General features: G+C 45.5%; 1 protein-coding gene across 1 annotated transcript; it reads right to left on the reverse strand.

The window, feature by feature from the left end:
• Positions 1 to 384: 384 nt before the first annotated feature.
• Positions 385 to 2,380, reverse strand: LOC149457334 (E3 ubiquitin/ISG15 ligase TRIM25-like). Its single transcript, XM_089683861.1, has one exon. It carries the CDS (start codon positions 2,288 to 2,290, stop codon positions 713 to 715), a length of 1,578 nt encoding a protein of 525 aa, XP_089539987.1. The 5' UTR covers positions 2,291 to 2,380; the 3' UTR covers positions 385 to 712.
• Between the last annotated feature and the right edge of the window lie 10,770 nt (positions 2,381 to 13,150).

Genomic DNA, 13,150 nt, shown 5'->3' on the forward strand with positions numbered 1-13,150 from the left:
AGAGCGATTCACACCAGACATCCCAAGAATATTGCTACACTGAAACAGTTTTGTGAAGAGGAGTGGTCCAAAATGACTCCAGATCGTTGTGCAGGTCTGATCTGCAACTACAGGAAATGTTTGGTTGAGGTTATTGCTGCCAAAGGAGGGTCAACCAGTTATTAAGTCCAAAGGTTCACATACTTTTTCCTCCCTGCACTGTGAATGTTTACATGTTATGTGCAATTAAACCATGGCAACATCTAATGTTTGTGTAGTATTATGTTCAGCAGACTGTGTTCTTCTATTGTTGTGACTTAGATGACGTTCAGAGCACATTTTATGCCCAATTCATGCAAAACTCCACGTAATCCCAAGGGGTTCACATACTTTTTCTTGCAACTGTATAACACTGATATCTGTACGCTGACTATTCCCTATATATAACCGAATTCCCGAATGGTCAGTCCACCCCTGAGAGACAGATAGATAGATAGATAGATAGATAGATAGATAGATAGATAGATAGATCACATGCTCCTCGCTGACCAATAGAGAAAAGCCTTCACTATAATTGGACAGTTCTTCCAGCCAATCATAGACATCTGTGAGGGAGAAATAGAGACGTCTCACAGTAATATATGGATCATAGAAAACACTGCAGGACTATTGGCTGAATGTTCCACCAATCCCGTCCCCCCTCCCTGTGATGTCACCACTCTGGGCAGAGTTCTCACTTTCCCCGATTCCCCCCACAGATCTTTATACAACCTCCCCCTACACCTATCCCAGCGTGGAGGGGCTCAGTGAAGGTGGTGGTGAAGGTGTGGAGGTATCGGATCGGGTCACACAGATCATAAAAGGAGATCCGCCCGGCCTCATAATCCAGATCTATCCTGACTCTGGTACTGGGGGGATTGGAGGGTAAGGAGATCCCTTTACTTTCATGTATCACCCAATACTGATTACCATTCCAGTGCAAACCCCAGGACTTGTTATTATATCCAATCAGTGTCTGCCCTCCTCTCCTGTCTATACTGGGGTAACACATCCCGACTATCCATCCATCGGATCCCCCGACATCCACTACCCAGTAATGTCTCCCTGAGGAGAAACTCCGACTGCTCAACACCTGAGAACGATCCTGAAATCTCTCTGGAGTTTCTGGACGATTCTGGTTTCTATCTGACTTGGATACAGTTTTCCTGTCATCTGATATATGCAGCTTATTATGAGCTGTGTTTCCATCCAGTAATATGTCCTCAGCTCCCTGTATATAGAAGGATACATTTCCCTCTGTTATTATATCAGATAATGTGTGTAATGTGTGTGATATCCCAGCCACATCCAGCCCCCCTCCATCATGGAGGAGTTCCTCATGTCTCTCTCTGTCCTCATTATCTCCATCCTCAGTATCACACAAGTCACCTGTGTCTGATTCCTGTAGGACAGTCAGTGGATCCGTCATGTTACACAGCTCCTCAATGTCACGCATCTTCCTGGACAGCTCCTCCTTCTTTATTTCCAGATCCCGGATGAAGATGGAGACCCGCTCTGCCCTCCCGGAGATTTCCCTCAGGACTCTCTTCTCCAGGTCCTCCAGACGTCTCCTGAGATCTCTAAACAGGGCAGTGAATCTCTCGGTGTCACCAGCCTCTTCTTCTTCTACTTTCCTCCTGTGTTCCTGCAGACTCTGGACTCTTTCCTCCATCTCCTCTCTCTTTGTCAGAAGTTTCTGCAGAACATTCCTCAGTGTCTCCTTCTTCTTCTCAGAAGCCTCATCCAGTGACTCCATCTCATGTCCTTTATGTCCTCCAATCATACAACAAGACACACAGATACATGTGTCATCCTCAGTGCAGTAATACTCCAGGATCTTCTTATGGACGGAGCATTTCCTGCTCTCCATGGACAAGGTGGGGTCACATAAGATGTGTTCTGGGGACTTTTTGTGGACTCTCAGGTGTTTATCACACAGAGAAACCTCACAAAGCAGACAGGATCTAACAGCAGGTACAGGATAGTCCACACAGTAAGTACAGAAGACCCCGGACTCCTCCTGATCAGGCTGAGCAGACAGGAAATTCTCCACTATGTTACGCAGTGTTATGTTCCTGTGCAGTGCAGGACGATCCGGAAACTTCTGTCTGCATTCAGGACAGGAATATCCTCCAGACCCCTCCTGTGTATCCAGAACACGATCAATACAGACCCGGCAGAAGTTGTGTCCACATCTCAGGGTTACAGGATCTGTATAAATGTTCAGACAGACGGAACATTCCAGCTCGGCTCTCAGATTAGCAGACGCCATCGCTGACTGTAGGGGAAATGAAAGTGAAAGTCTCTGACACCGGGGAAGAATGCAGCTGGGAGGTGTCACTTCCTCCTACACAGGGCGAGGCTGGGCTGTGACTTGTACTTTGTTCATAGGATTCATTATATGGAGGGACACCAATATTGAAAGAATCTCCTGCAGAACAATGTGCCTGTCTCAGGAAAATGTCGGACACTTTGGTGAAAATTAGGGCCGGGGTCAACAAACGTTCGTTCAGAACTGATTCTCTTTCCATACAAGTGAACAGGCATGCAAAAACAGATTGAAACTGTCACAGATTAAAGCAATAAAACTTCTACTAAGCTGCCCCTTGTAGTCCTACAGACCAGCAGACAAGCCGATACGTCCTCACTGGTAGTTGTACAACTCTAAGGCTGCATTCACACTGGAGGGTTTTGTAGCTTGAAGATCCAAGATCCAAAAACACTCAAACGTAAAAAATCAATTGTTCTCTATGGCGCCTGTTCCAGTGATCAGGTGTGAAGAAGCCCCATAGAGAACAAGTCATTTTTCAGTTTGAGCTTTCTTGGATCTTCGATCTTCAAGCTACAAAACCCTCAAGTGTGAATGCCACCTAGGGGGGCCACCTCACCCCTTTACACCCGAACACATATTAGTTACACAGGTTCTGGGGCTGATGAAGGTGGGAATTCCACTCACTTGATGCCTTATCTGCATTCAATTAGCCCCAGAACCTGTGTCATTCATATGTGTTCGGGTTTAACCCCTCGCCTACCGGGCACTTCTACCCCCTCCCTGCCTACCGGGCACTTCTACCCCCTTCCTGCCTACAGGGCACTTCTACCCCCTTCCTGCCTACAGGGCACTTCTACCCCCTTCCTGCCTACAGGGCACTTCTACCCCCTTCCTGCCTACAGGGCACTTCTACCCCCTTCCTGCCTACCGGGCACTTCTACCCCCTTCCTGCCTACCGGGCACTTCTACCCCATTCCTGCCTACTGGGCACTTCTACCCCCTTCCTGCCCAGGCCAATTTTCAGCTTTTGGTGGTATTTAATCACTGCTGGGCATTTTATTTTTTGCACTATAAACAAAAAAACAGCAACAAAATTTTTAAAAAATAAGTTTTTCTTTGTTTCTATTATAACATTTTTTAAACAGGTAATTTTTCTCCTTCACTGATGTGCGTTGATGAGGCTGCACTGATAGGCAGCACTGATGGGCACTGATAAGCAGCACTGATGGACAGTGATAGGCAGCACTGATGGGCACTGATAGGCAGCACTAATAGGTGGCACTGATGGGCACTGATAGGCAGCACTGATAGGCACTGATGATGCTGTACTGATATGCAAGATTGATGGGCACTGATAGGTGGCACTGATGGGTGGCACTGCTGGGAACTGATGGGTGGCAATGTTGGGCAGCACTGATGGGGGGCCACTGCTGGGCAGTGGAGGATGGCACCTCTGGGCACAGGTGGGAGGCACTACTAGACACTGATCGGCACAGGTGGGTGGCACTACTGGGCACAGGTGGGTGGCACTGCTGGGCGCCGATCATCAGGGCACTGATCATCAGTGCCTTGATGATTGGTGCCGATCCGTCCTCTGACAATTGCAGGTTCTCGGCAGTACTTTCCTCATGCTGTAACATACTGCGACTGCATTTTACGGTGATCTGATCTGTCATTGGATACGGCTGATCACGTGGTAAAAGGTCGCTGTGATTAGCCTTTTACCACATCACGTGATCAGCTGTGTCAGTAGGGGGTGCCCTTGAGGGGGCATTCTGGGAGAACATCATATGACATCTGGGAGGATGTCATATGAAAGATGAATAGCCGGGGAAAGATGAATAGCCGGTGAAAGATGTGTTGCAATGTGGTTTGCATTGTAATACCTCTAATGGAGCTCAGAGGAGACATTGGGGGTCTTTTAGACCCTGCATGTCTCAATAAAGAGAACCTGTCACCAAAAAAATCATCACATAAGGGACTTTGTGTCCCCTATGACAAGTAAAAAAAAAGTTAAGCACATTTTTTTTGTTGTAAAAAAATTGTTACACCCAAGGATATAACACCCCCCCTGAAAAAATGTTGAGGCCCCCCCCACCCCCACATATACACATGTATGACCGTAAACACACGTCAGGGTGCCTTTGTGTAAAAACATAGATTGTGATACACGTTACATATCGCCGCACACGCGAGTGAGAGCAATAATTCTAGCACAAGACCTCCTCCATAACATGAAACTGATGACCTGTAGGGGCTTATGAAGTGTTGCCTATAGAATATATAGGGGACTGAAGTTTGTCACCATTTCATAGGCGCACATAAATTTAAGGTTTGGCATGTTGGGTATCTATGTACTCGGCACAACCTCATATGTTATATTTTGATTTGAGTAATTGATTGCATTTGTTTGCTCTAAAATTCACTTTAGTGTGATTTTTACTGAAATTTTGTATTTCCAATATTATTGTGCGACATATAAAATTGGAACTACCCATATTTTATTCTCTAGGGTGTTTGCTTTCAGAAAATATATAATATTTGGGGTTTTGTGTAATCTTTAGGCCTAAAATGATTTTTTAAACGTGTGAAAATAGACAAAAATAGCTCTGGCAGTGAAAGGGTTAATATTTACCAATACAGGCAAGGCTGACCTTTGACTCATGCTTGTAAAACGGTGTAAGTGCAATTCAAAATTTGGCTACTTGGTGATGTCCTCCCCATAGACAAATAGGGAGGGAGTAGGAGGAGTTTGTGTAGAGATTCTGAGAGAAGAGGAGTGAGACTCTGGAGCTGGCCCCTATGGGACTTAGTGGGGCCCCTTCTACAGAAATGTGGTGTTCCAGTGATTGGTATTCCCCAACTGGTAAAGTTATAGGTAAAGTTGATCCAGGGAATATCTGATTGCCTCTCTGGGGATCAGGAAGGAATTGTTTCTCCTGTAGGAGAAAATTGGATCGTGCTTTGCTGGGTTTTATGCCTTCCTCTGGATCAACAGTGGGTATAGGATTATATCTTTTCTTTATGGTTGAACTGGATGGACTGGATGTTTTTTTGGCCAGACTAACTATGTAACTATGTAACTATGTAACTGGGGTATACCCGGAGATGTCCTGGTGCCCTGGATAGGAGGGAGATAGGAACAGGACATACTGTAGATTGCTTAGGAAAGTACCAATGGAAGTTGAATGCATTGAATTTGTAAAAGGAAAGCTTTGAAAAATTATTGGCCTTGCCTCTTCTTACTACCATTGACCCGTCCATTGATCTGGTACCTGGCTCTGCCAGGGTGAAGTGTTGGGCATAGTATTGTACATGTGCTGGTGAATGTATGCCTTGTTTGCTCCCTCTGGGAGTGGGGACTCACATTAATGTGGAATTAGGGGATGAGGCCTGTTAGGGGTACCCGGGAATGATACTTTATGACCACGTTCTTAATGCCCGGCCTACATACTGTATTCATATTGTAGCCCTGTTTTGGGGGGGTTATGTGAAATGGCCCACACCAAACAAGCTATGGCGCTAACCTGTATATGAGTAGGCAATCCTGAGCCTTCGCTATATGGAAGAGGGGGTTGTGATAATACAAATGGCAGTGCCTCCACCTAGAATAGGGATCCTGCAATTGAGGAGACTCACCCCTTTCTAGGAATGTAACAAGTAGACAACTTAAAGTAACTATACATAGCAGTATTAATGCACCCAGCTTATATTTCTAACATGAAAACATGTCACCCACCTGTATGAGATTAATGCAAAGTTTATATAAAGCAGCCACATAAAACAGGATGCATAAGAATAACATTCAGGAATTACAATTTACCATAAATTGGGAGGTTGCAATTATACCCGGGTATGTGCATGTGGTATACAGAATACCTCCAACCATGGGTTATAGCGCAGTCCGGTTGCAGGGGCCCCTGGAGAGGTGAGAGTCAATAAGATGCACGCTTCCACTTCAGATGCTGCGATGGCGTCCAAGTAACACGTTCTATGCGGATGATTGCACTGCTTGTCTGAAGATCAGCGATGCATCACCTAAAAGGATAAAATGTCCTATCTCTCCTTACTCTTAGTCCCTATCCCTAAACTGGGCTGTCACTGCAACCGGGCCTCTATCTGTCTAAGTGGCCGTCGGATGCCTAACCTACCTCTAGCCTAATCTATCCAACGCTCCCTATGCTAATCCTAACTAAAGGGAGATCCAGACCAATAAGGGTGTTATGGCTTTAAGCAAAGAGGCTGCAAAGATACACTGCAATTAACAGAAAGTTCACCTGACAGTCTTATGCAGGTGAAAACACGGATCTATATATATATATATAGACAACTATAAGGATTCTGCAGTGTACAGTTGCAAGAAAAAGTATGTGAACCCCTTGGGATTACGTGGAGTTTTGCATGAATTGGGCATAAAATGTGCTCTGAACGTCATCTAAGTCACAACAATAGAAGAACACAGTCTGCTGAACATAATACTACACAAACATTAGATGTTGCCATGGTTTAATTGCACATGACATGTAAACATTCACAGTGCAGGGAGGAAAAAGTATGTGAGGCCCTAGCTTAATGACTTCTCCCAGAACTAATTGGAGCCAGGAGTGAGCCAACCTTGACTCCAATCAGTGTGATGATATTGGATGTGTTGCTGACAGCTGTCCTGCCCTTAAAAAACACACACCTGTTTTGGGTTTACTGGTTTCAAGAAGCACTGTCTGATGTGAACCATGCCTCGCAGAAAAGAGCTCTCAGAAGACCTACGATCAAGAATTGTTGACTTGCATCAAGCTGGAAAGGGTTACAAAAGTATCTCCAAAAGCCTTGATGTTCATGTGTCCACGGTAAGACAGACTGTCTACAAATGGAGAAAGTTTAGCACTGTTGCTACTCTCCCTAGGTGTGGTCGTCCTGTAAAAATGACTGCAAGAGCACAGCGCAGAATGCTGCATGAGGTAAAGAAGAATCCCAGAGTGTCAGCTAAAGACCTACAGAAATCTCTGGCACATGCTAACATTTTTGTTGACACATCTACAATAAGGAAAACATTAAACAAGAATGGAGTACATGGGAGGACACCACGGAGGAAGCCATTGCCGTCCAAAAAGAATATTGCAGCACGTTTGAAGTTTGCAAAAGAGCACCTGGATGTTCCACAGCACTTCTGGCAAAATATACTGTGGACAGATGAAACCAAGATTGAGTTGTTTGGGAAGAACACACAACACTATGTGTGGAGAAAAAAAGGCACAGCACACCAACATCAAAACCTCATCCCCACTGTAAAACATGGCGGAGGGAGCATCATGGTTTGGGGCTGCTTTGCTGCCTCAGGGCCTGGACGGATTGTTGTCATTGATGGGAAAATGAATTCCAGAGTTTATCAAGACATTTTGCAGGAAAACGTACGACCATCTGTCCGCCAACTGAAGCTCTGCAGAGGATGAGTGATGCAACAGGACAATGACCCAAAGCATACAAGTAATTCAACAAAACAATGGTTGCAACAGCACAGAATACGCCTTCTGGAGTGGCCCAGTCAGAGTCCTGACCTCAACCCGATTAAAATGCTGTGGCATGACCTTAAGAGAGCGATTCACACCAGACATCCCAAGAATATTGCTACACTGAAACAGTTTTGTGAAGAGGAGTGGTCCAAAATGACTCCAGATCGTTGTGCAGGTCTGATCTGCAACTACAGGAAATGTTTGGTTGAGGTTATTGCTGCCAAAGGAGGGTCAACCAGTTATTAAGTCCAAAGGTTCACATACTTTTTCCTCCCTGCACTGTGAATGTTTACATGTTATGTGCAATTAAACCATGGCAACATCTAATGTTTGTGTAGTATTATGTTCAGCAGACTGTGTTCTTCTATTGTTGTGACTTAGATGACGTTCAGAGCACATTTTATGCCCAATTCATGCAAAACTCCACGTAATCCCAAGGGGTTCACATACTTTTTCTTGCAACTGTAAATAGAATAATGAACCACAAATCTCTCTCTAACAGAGATATTAGGGTTCCTATACAGAAGTTGAAATCTAACAGAGGCAGACCTAATCTGCTTCAGTAACAACTAGATAGATAGCAGCCTTGTTAATCTGGATCAATACTCACAGAATCACCATACAGTTCTCCCCAGATACACAGCACATGGCAGGCTGGCACCCTCTGCCTGATACTTCCTGGAAAAACAAACTATATAACATCCTGGGGTTTCTTGACCTCCTTGTAGGGGCAGGAAGCACACCTAGGGACTTGTCTGTAATGGGACCTCTATGGTAGTGGCTGTATATGAATGTAAACAAACCACAACTAGTGTATAAAATAACAGTTCCCTACAATATGATTAGTTATATGGAGGAACCCAGATCATAAAAAGGAGCTCATACAGAACAATATCTCTGCCTGGGGAAATAAAGGTCATTGTGGGAAATATATTCCCTGGATATGGAACTGTGCTTTCTTCCCGTGAAATACTATTCACTAAAACACAAAAATGTCTCACCAAGTGGAGAGCCATCTGCTCATCATGCACCCTATTGTATTCCCTACAGGAAATGGTTAGGTGGCGCTGGATCGCGACAGTCGAACAGTGATTGGTGCTGTTGCGATCCAGTGCCACCTAACCATTTCCTTAATTTTCCTGGCCTTCTACCTAATCGACAAATATGGTTTTTATATGTCGGTGTGACCCACAGAGTGCCCCATAAGAGGGAAGTATTTTCATCTCTCTGCAACTAATATTTTAGCTTTTATGAGAGATTAAACATTTCCTTTGATGTATGTATTTCTTTTAAAGCTCCCCAGACAGATTGGAGACCCCCTGCTGTCATGAAGCAGAAATGTCTGCGTTTCTCTTTTCAGCTTCAGGAAGGCGGCCAAGTCTGGGTAAGTATAGGTGACAAAAACTTATTAGCACCCAGGCATCACTTCCAGCCTGAGGAAGCTGCTCTGTCTCTTTTCATATGTTAATTGATGACCATCTGTCTGAGTACTTATGACTGAATATTTCTTTAATGACAAGGCATGCAACTACATCTACGATTACATTGTCATATTTTCTACAGGTCACATCTTATCTACTCAAATCTGTACAGTCATGTCACATTTCTGTCACAACAGCAATGACACTACCATGTCCTACAGTGTTCCTGATTACCCCCACACCAGTTGCAATGTCACCACAGCCAGTGCAGGCAGCAACAGTGTCCCTGATTGCCACTGCACCAATCCCAGTTTGATCCAACAACAGTGTTCCTGATCACCACCATGATGGTCCCAGTATCCCAGTAGTCCCATGTAAGCAAGCAACTTTGTTCGTGATTGCTGCTACACCAGTCCCAGTGCCACCAGACCAATGCAGGCAGCAACAGTATTCCTGATCACCACATAGGTCCCAGTGCCATCAGACCTGTGCAAGCCAACAGTGTTCCTGGTCACCACCATACCAGCAACAGTGTTCTGATCACCACCACACCAGTGCCAGTAACCCAAACTAGTGCAACCAGCAACATTGCTCTCGATCACTGCCACACCAGTCCCACTGTCACCAGACCAGGGCAGACAGCAACAATGTTCCTGATCACTGCCACACCAGTCACATTTAGTGATGGGCTGGATGTTCGAGTTGAAAGTATGTTCGACTTGAACATCGGCCATTTGTGTGTTTGGCGAACACACAAATGGTAAGGGCATTTGACGGGCTCTGCTCCCACCACACCGCACAATGCACTGCGCTCTCATAGTGCATTGTGATTGGCAAAGCAATGCTTTGGCCAATCACACCACAACTAAGCAAAGCTAGCAGTAGCATCACCACTAACTCCCCCCAATTGTTTACATTTGTCAGATTACGGCGAGTGTTCGGCCGATGCGGACAGGTTGGAGGGCATCGGGTTTTTTTTTTTATTTCGGCGAGTCAGCGTCGTCATGACAACATAGAAAAAAAGGACTTGTCAAAAACTGTTGTTTTGTTTTTTCAAAAGACTGGTCACTAAATTTAACCCTTTAGAGAATGGGTAAAGGTACACGTGCCCCTTACTCATTCACAAGGGGGGGGGCGCAGCATCAGGGTGCCACTTATTTAAAGGGGTACCCTAATGCTAATATGCTCCCCTGCCCGAAGAGACCCACAACCACCGGGCATGGGTTGTGGGGAAGAGGCCCTTGTCTCCATCGGCATGTGGACACTGTCCCAATGTCGAGGGCACGTGGCCTGGTAAGCCGCATGGAGGGGGGGCACTCGTTCGTCCCTCCCCTTTTTTGCCCTGTCAGGGCTGTGCTCAAATCAAGGGTCTGGTAGGAATTTAGGGGGGACACCAAACTTTTTCTCAACCTTTTTTGGGGATGGGGTTTCCCTTAAAAGTTCTACCAGGCCTATAGAGCCTTGTATGGCTTTTAGAGGAAACCCTACTAACCTTTTCCTCCCACTTTTGGGCGGTGGGGTTCTTCCTAAAAGTCCGATAAGACAGCCCAGCACTAGCTGGTCTGGGGACAGAGATGAGAGTGCCAACCTGCTCTTATCTTCTGGAATGAGGTTGGCGGGGCCCTCAGTAGATGTAATGTGGCCCCAGTGAGGTCTTATTCCACTCAGCTCAGCCTCTTTCATGTAGATATGACATGTCTGACTTCACTGGCCCAGTCAGCAGTCCAGGTGCTGTCATGTCCATCCTCCGATGTCCATCTGGGAGAGCCCAATGGTGGACATTGTCACAAGGGTCAGGAGGATGATGATAATCACAGTGAGTATGTTTCACCCACTGATCCCTAATACCAAGGAGGGATCCATCCATTGGCAGTAGACTTGAGCCTGTTGGACTCCAACCAAGGTTGGGTAATGATAGCTAATGAAGCAGAAAGTTCTATTGACATTTTCCTTCCATTACAAGATGAGAATTGATATAATAACAAGGAGCACACACTATTTATCTCCCACATTGTGGTCTCTAAGGGACAATTCACAAGTGATACATTGGATCCCTTATTGATATGAGCTTCCATTAGAGATGGATCCATGTATACCAACATAAAGAGTATCTGCTGTATATGGGGACTTTACTATACATCTACAGATCTCAGTATGACCTACAACTTGGTCTATGGGATGTTCATTGTTCATGGGAAAGATACAAAGTTATCGGAGTCGTTCTAAGGGAAGGATGTGGATGAGGACGGTGGAATATAGTGATTGGGATTATTACAGATGACATCCTTAAACCAAGAGAGATGATCTGGAGGTAAGTGTCCAAATAGAAGCTTTCTATTACAGCAAGAAAAAGATTTTTACAATTCTGATCTGTATGTGGACTTTTCATCGAACATTTCTCTTTTATGTACACACTCTCCAGCCACTTTACTAGGTGTGTTCAATTGCTTGGCAACACAAATTGCTAATCAGCCAATCACATGGCAGCAATTCAATGCATTTTGGCATCTAGTCATGAAGATGAATTGCTGAATCTCAAATGGAGCATCAGAATGAGGAAGAAAGGGGATTTAAGTGACTTTGAATGTGACATGGGTTGTCTGGTTTAAGGATCGCAACAGCATATCCTGCCAATAGCACATTTCCAGAAGCATAAAACAAAAATACTTGGAAACAATACTATACATTAACTTGTTGAAGAACATGTAATCGGCCATTGTATGCCAGAGGGGGAAAAGAAAAAATGAACAAGACATCCCATCTACTACATACTGGTCGTGACACCATCTTGTGTTCACAAAAGATATGGCAATTGCCAATTTAATAGACATAAAAACATCAAAATATTTTTAACATAAATAAAAAATAAATACAGAAGCACCATAAATAAACATCTCCAGTCGACCTCAAAAGATGTACCGTATTTTTCTCTCCAAAAGACACACCTAGGTTTTAGAGGAGAAAAACAAGAAAAAAAATATTCTGAACCAATGGACTGCAGACCTAGTGCAGGAGATGACCAGAGACTGCGGAAATAGTACAGGAGATGACCAGAGACTGCGGACATACTACAGGAGATGACCAGAGACTGCGGACACAGTACAGGGGATGACCAGAGACTGCGGACACAGTACAGGGGATGACCAGAGACTGCGGACACAGTACAGGGGATGACCAGAGACTGCGGACACAGTACAGGGGATGACCAAAGACTGCGGACACAGTACAGGGGATGACCAGAGACTGCGGACACAGTACAGGGGATAACCAGAGACTGCGGACACAGTACAGGAGATGACCAGAGACTGCGGACACAGTACAGGGGATGACCAGAGACTGTGGACACAGTACAGGGGATGACCAGAGACTGCGGACATACTACAGGAGATGACCAGAGACTGTGGACATACTACAGGAGATGACCAGAGACTGCGGACACAGTACAGGGGATGACCAGAGACTGCGGACACAGTACAGGAGATGACCAGAGACTGCGGACACAGTACAGGAAATGACCAGAGACTGCGGACACAGTACAGGAAATGACCAGAGACTGCGGACACAGTACAGGAAATGACCAGAGACTGCGGACACAGTACAGGAGATGACCGGAGACTGCGGACACGGTGCAGGAGATGACCGGAGACTGCGGACACGGTACAGGGGATGACCGGAGACTGCGGACACAGTACAGGAGATGACCAGAGACTGCGGACACAGTACAGGAGATGACCAGAGACTGTGGACACAGTAAAGGAAATGACCAGAGACTGCGGACACAGTACAGGAGATGACCAGAGACTGCGGACACAGTACAGGGGATGACCAGAGACTGCGGACACAGTACAGGGGATGACCAGAGACTGCGGACACAGTACAGGAGATGACCAGAGACTGCGGACACAGTACAGAAAATGACCAGAGACTGCGGA

Source organism: Staurois parvus, unplaced genomic scaffold, assembly GCF_062004578.1.
Source record: "Staurois parvus isolate SC_StPar_1 unplaced genomic scaffold, SC_StPar_1.0 ptg000325l, whole genome shotgun sequence".
Lineage (NCBI taxonomy): Eukaryota > Metazoa > Chordata > Amphibia > Anura > Ranidae > Staurois > Staurois parvus.

Coding starts and splice junctions, on each gene's coding strand:
- LOC149457334 (XM_089683861.1), bottom strand. CDS start 2,290: ATGGCGTCTGCTAATCTGAGAGCCGAGCTGGAATGTTCCGTCTGTCTG.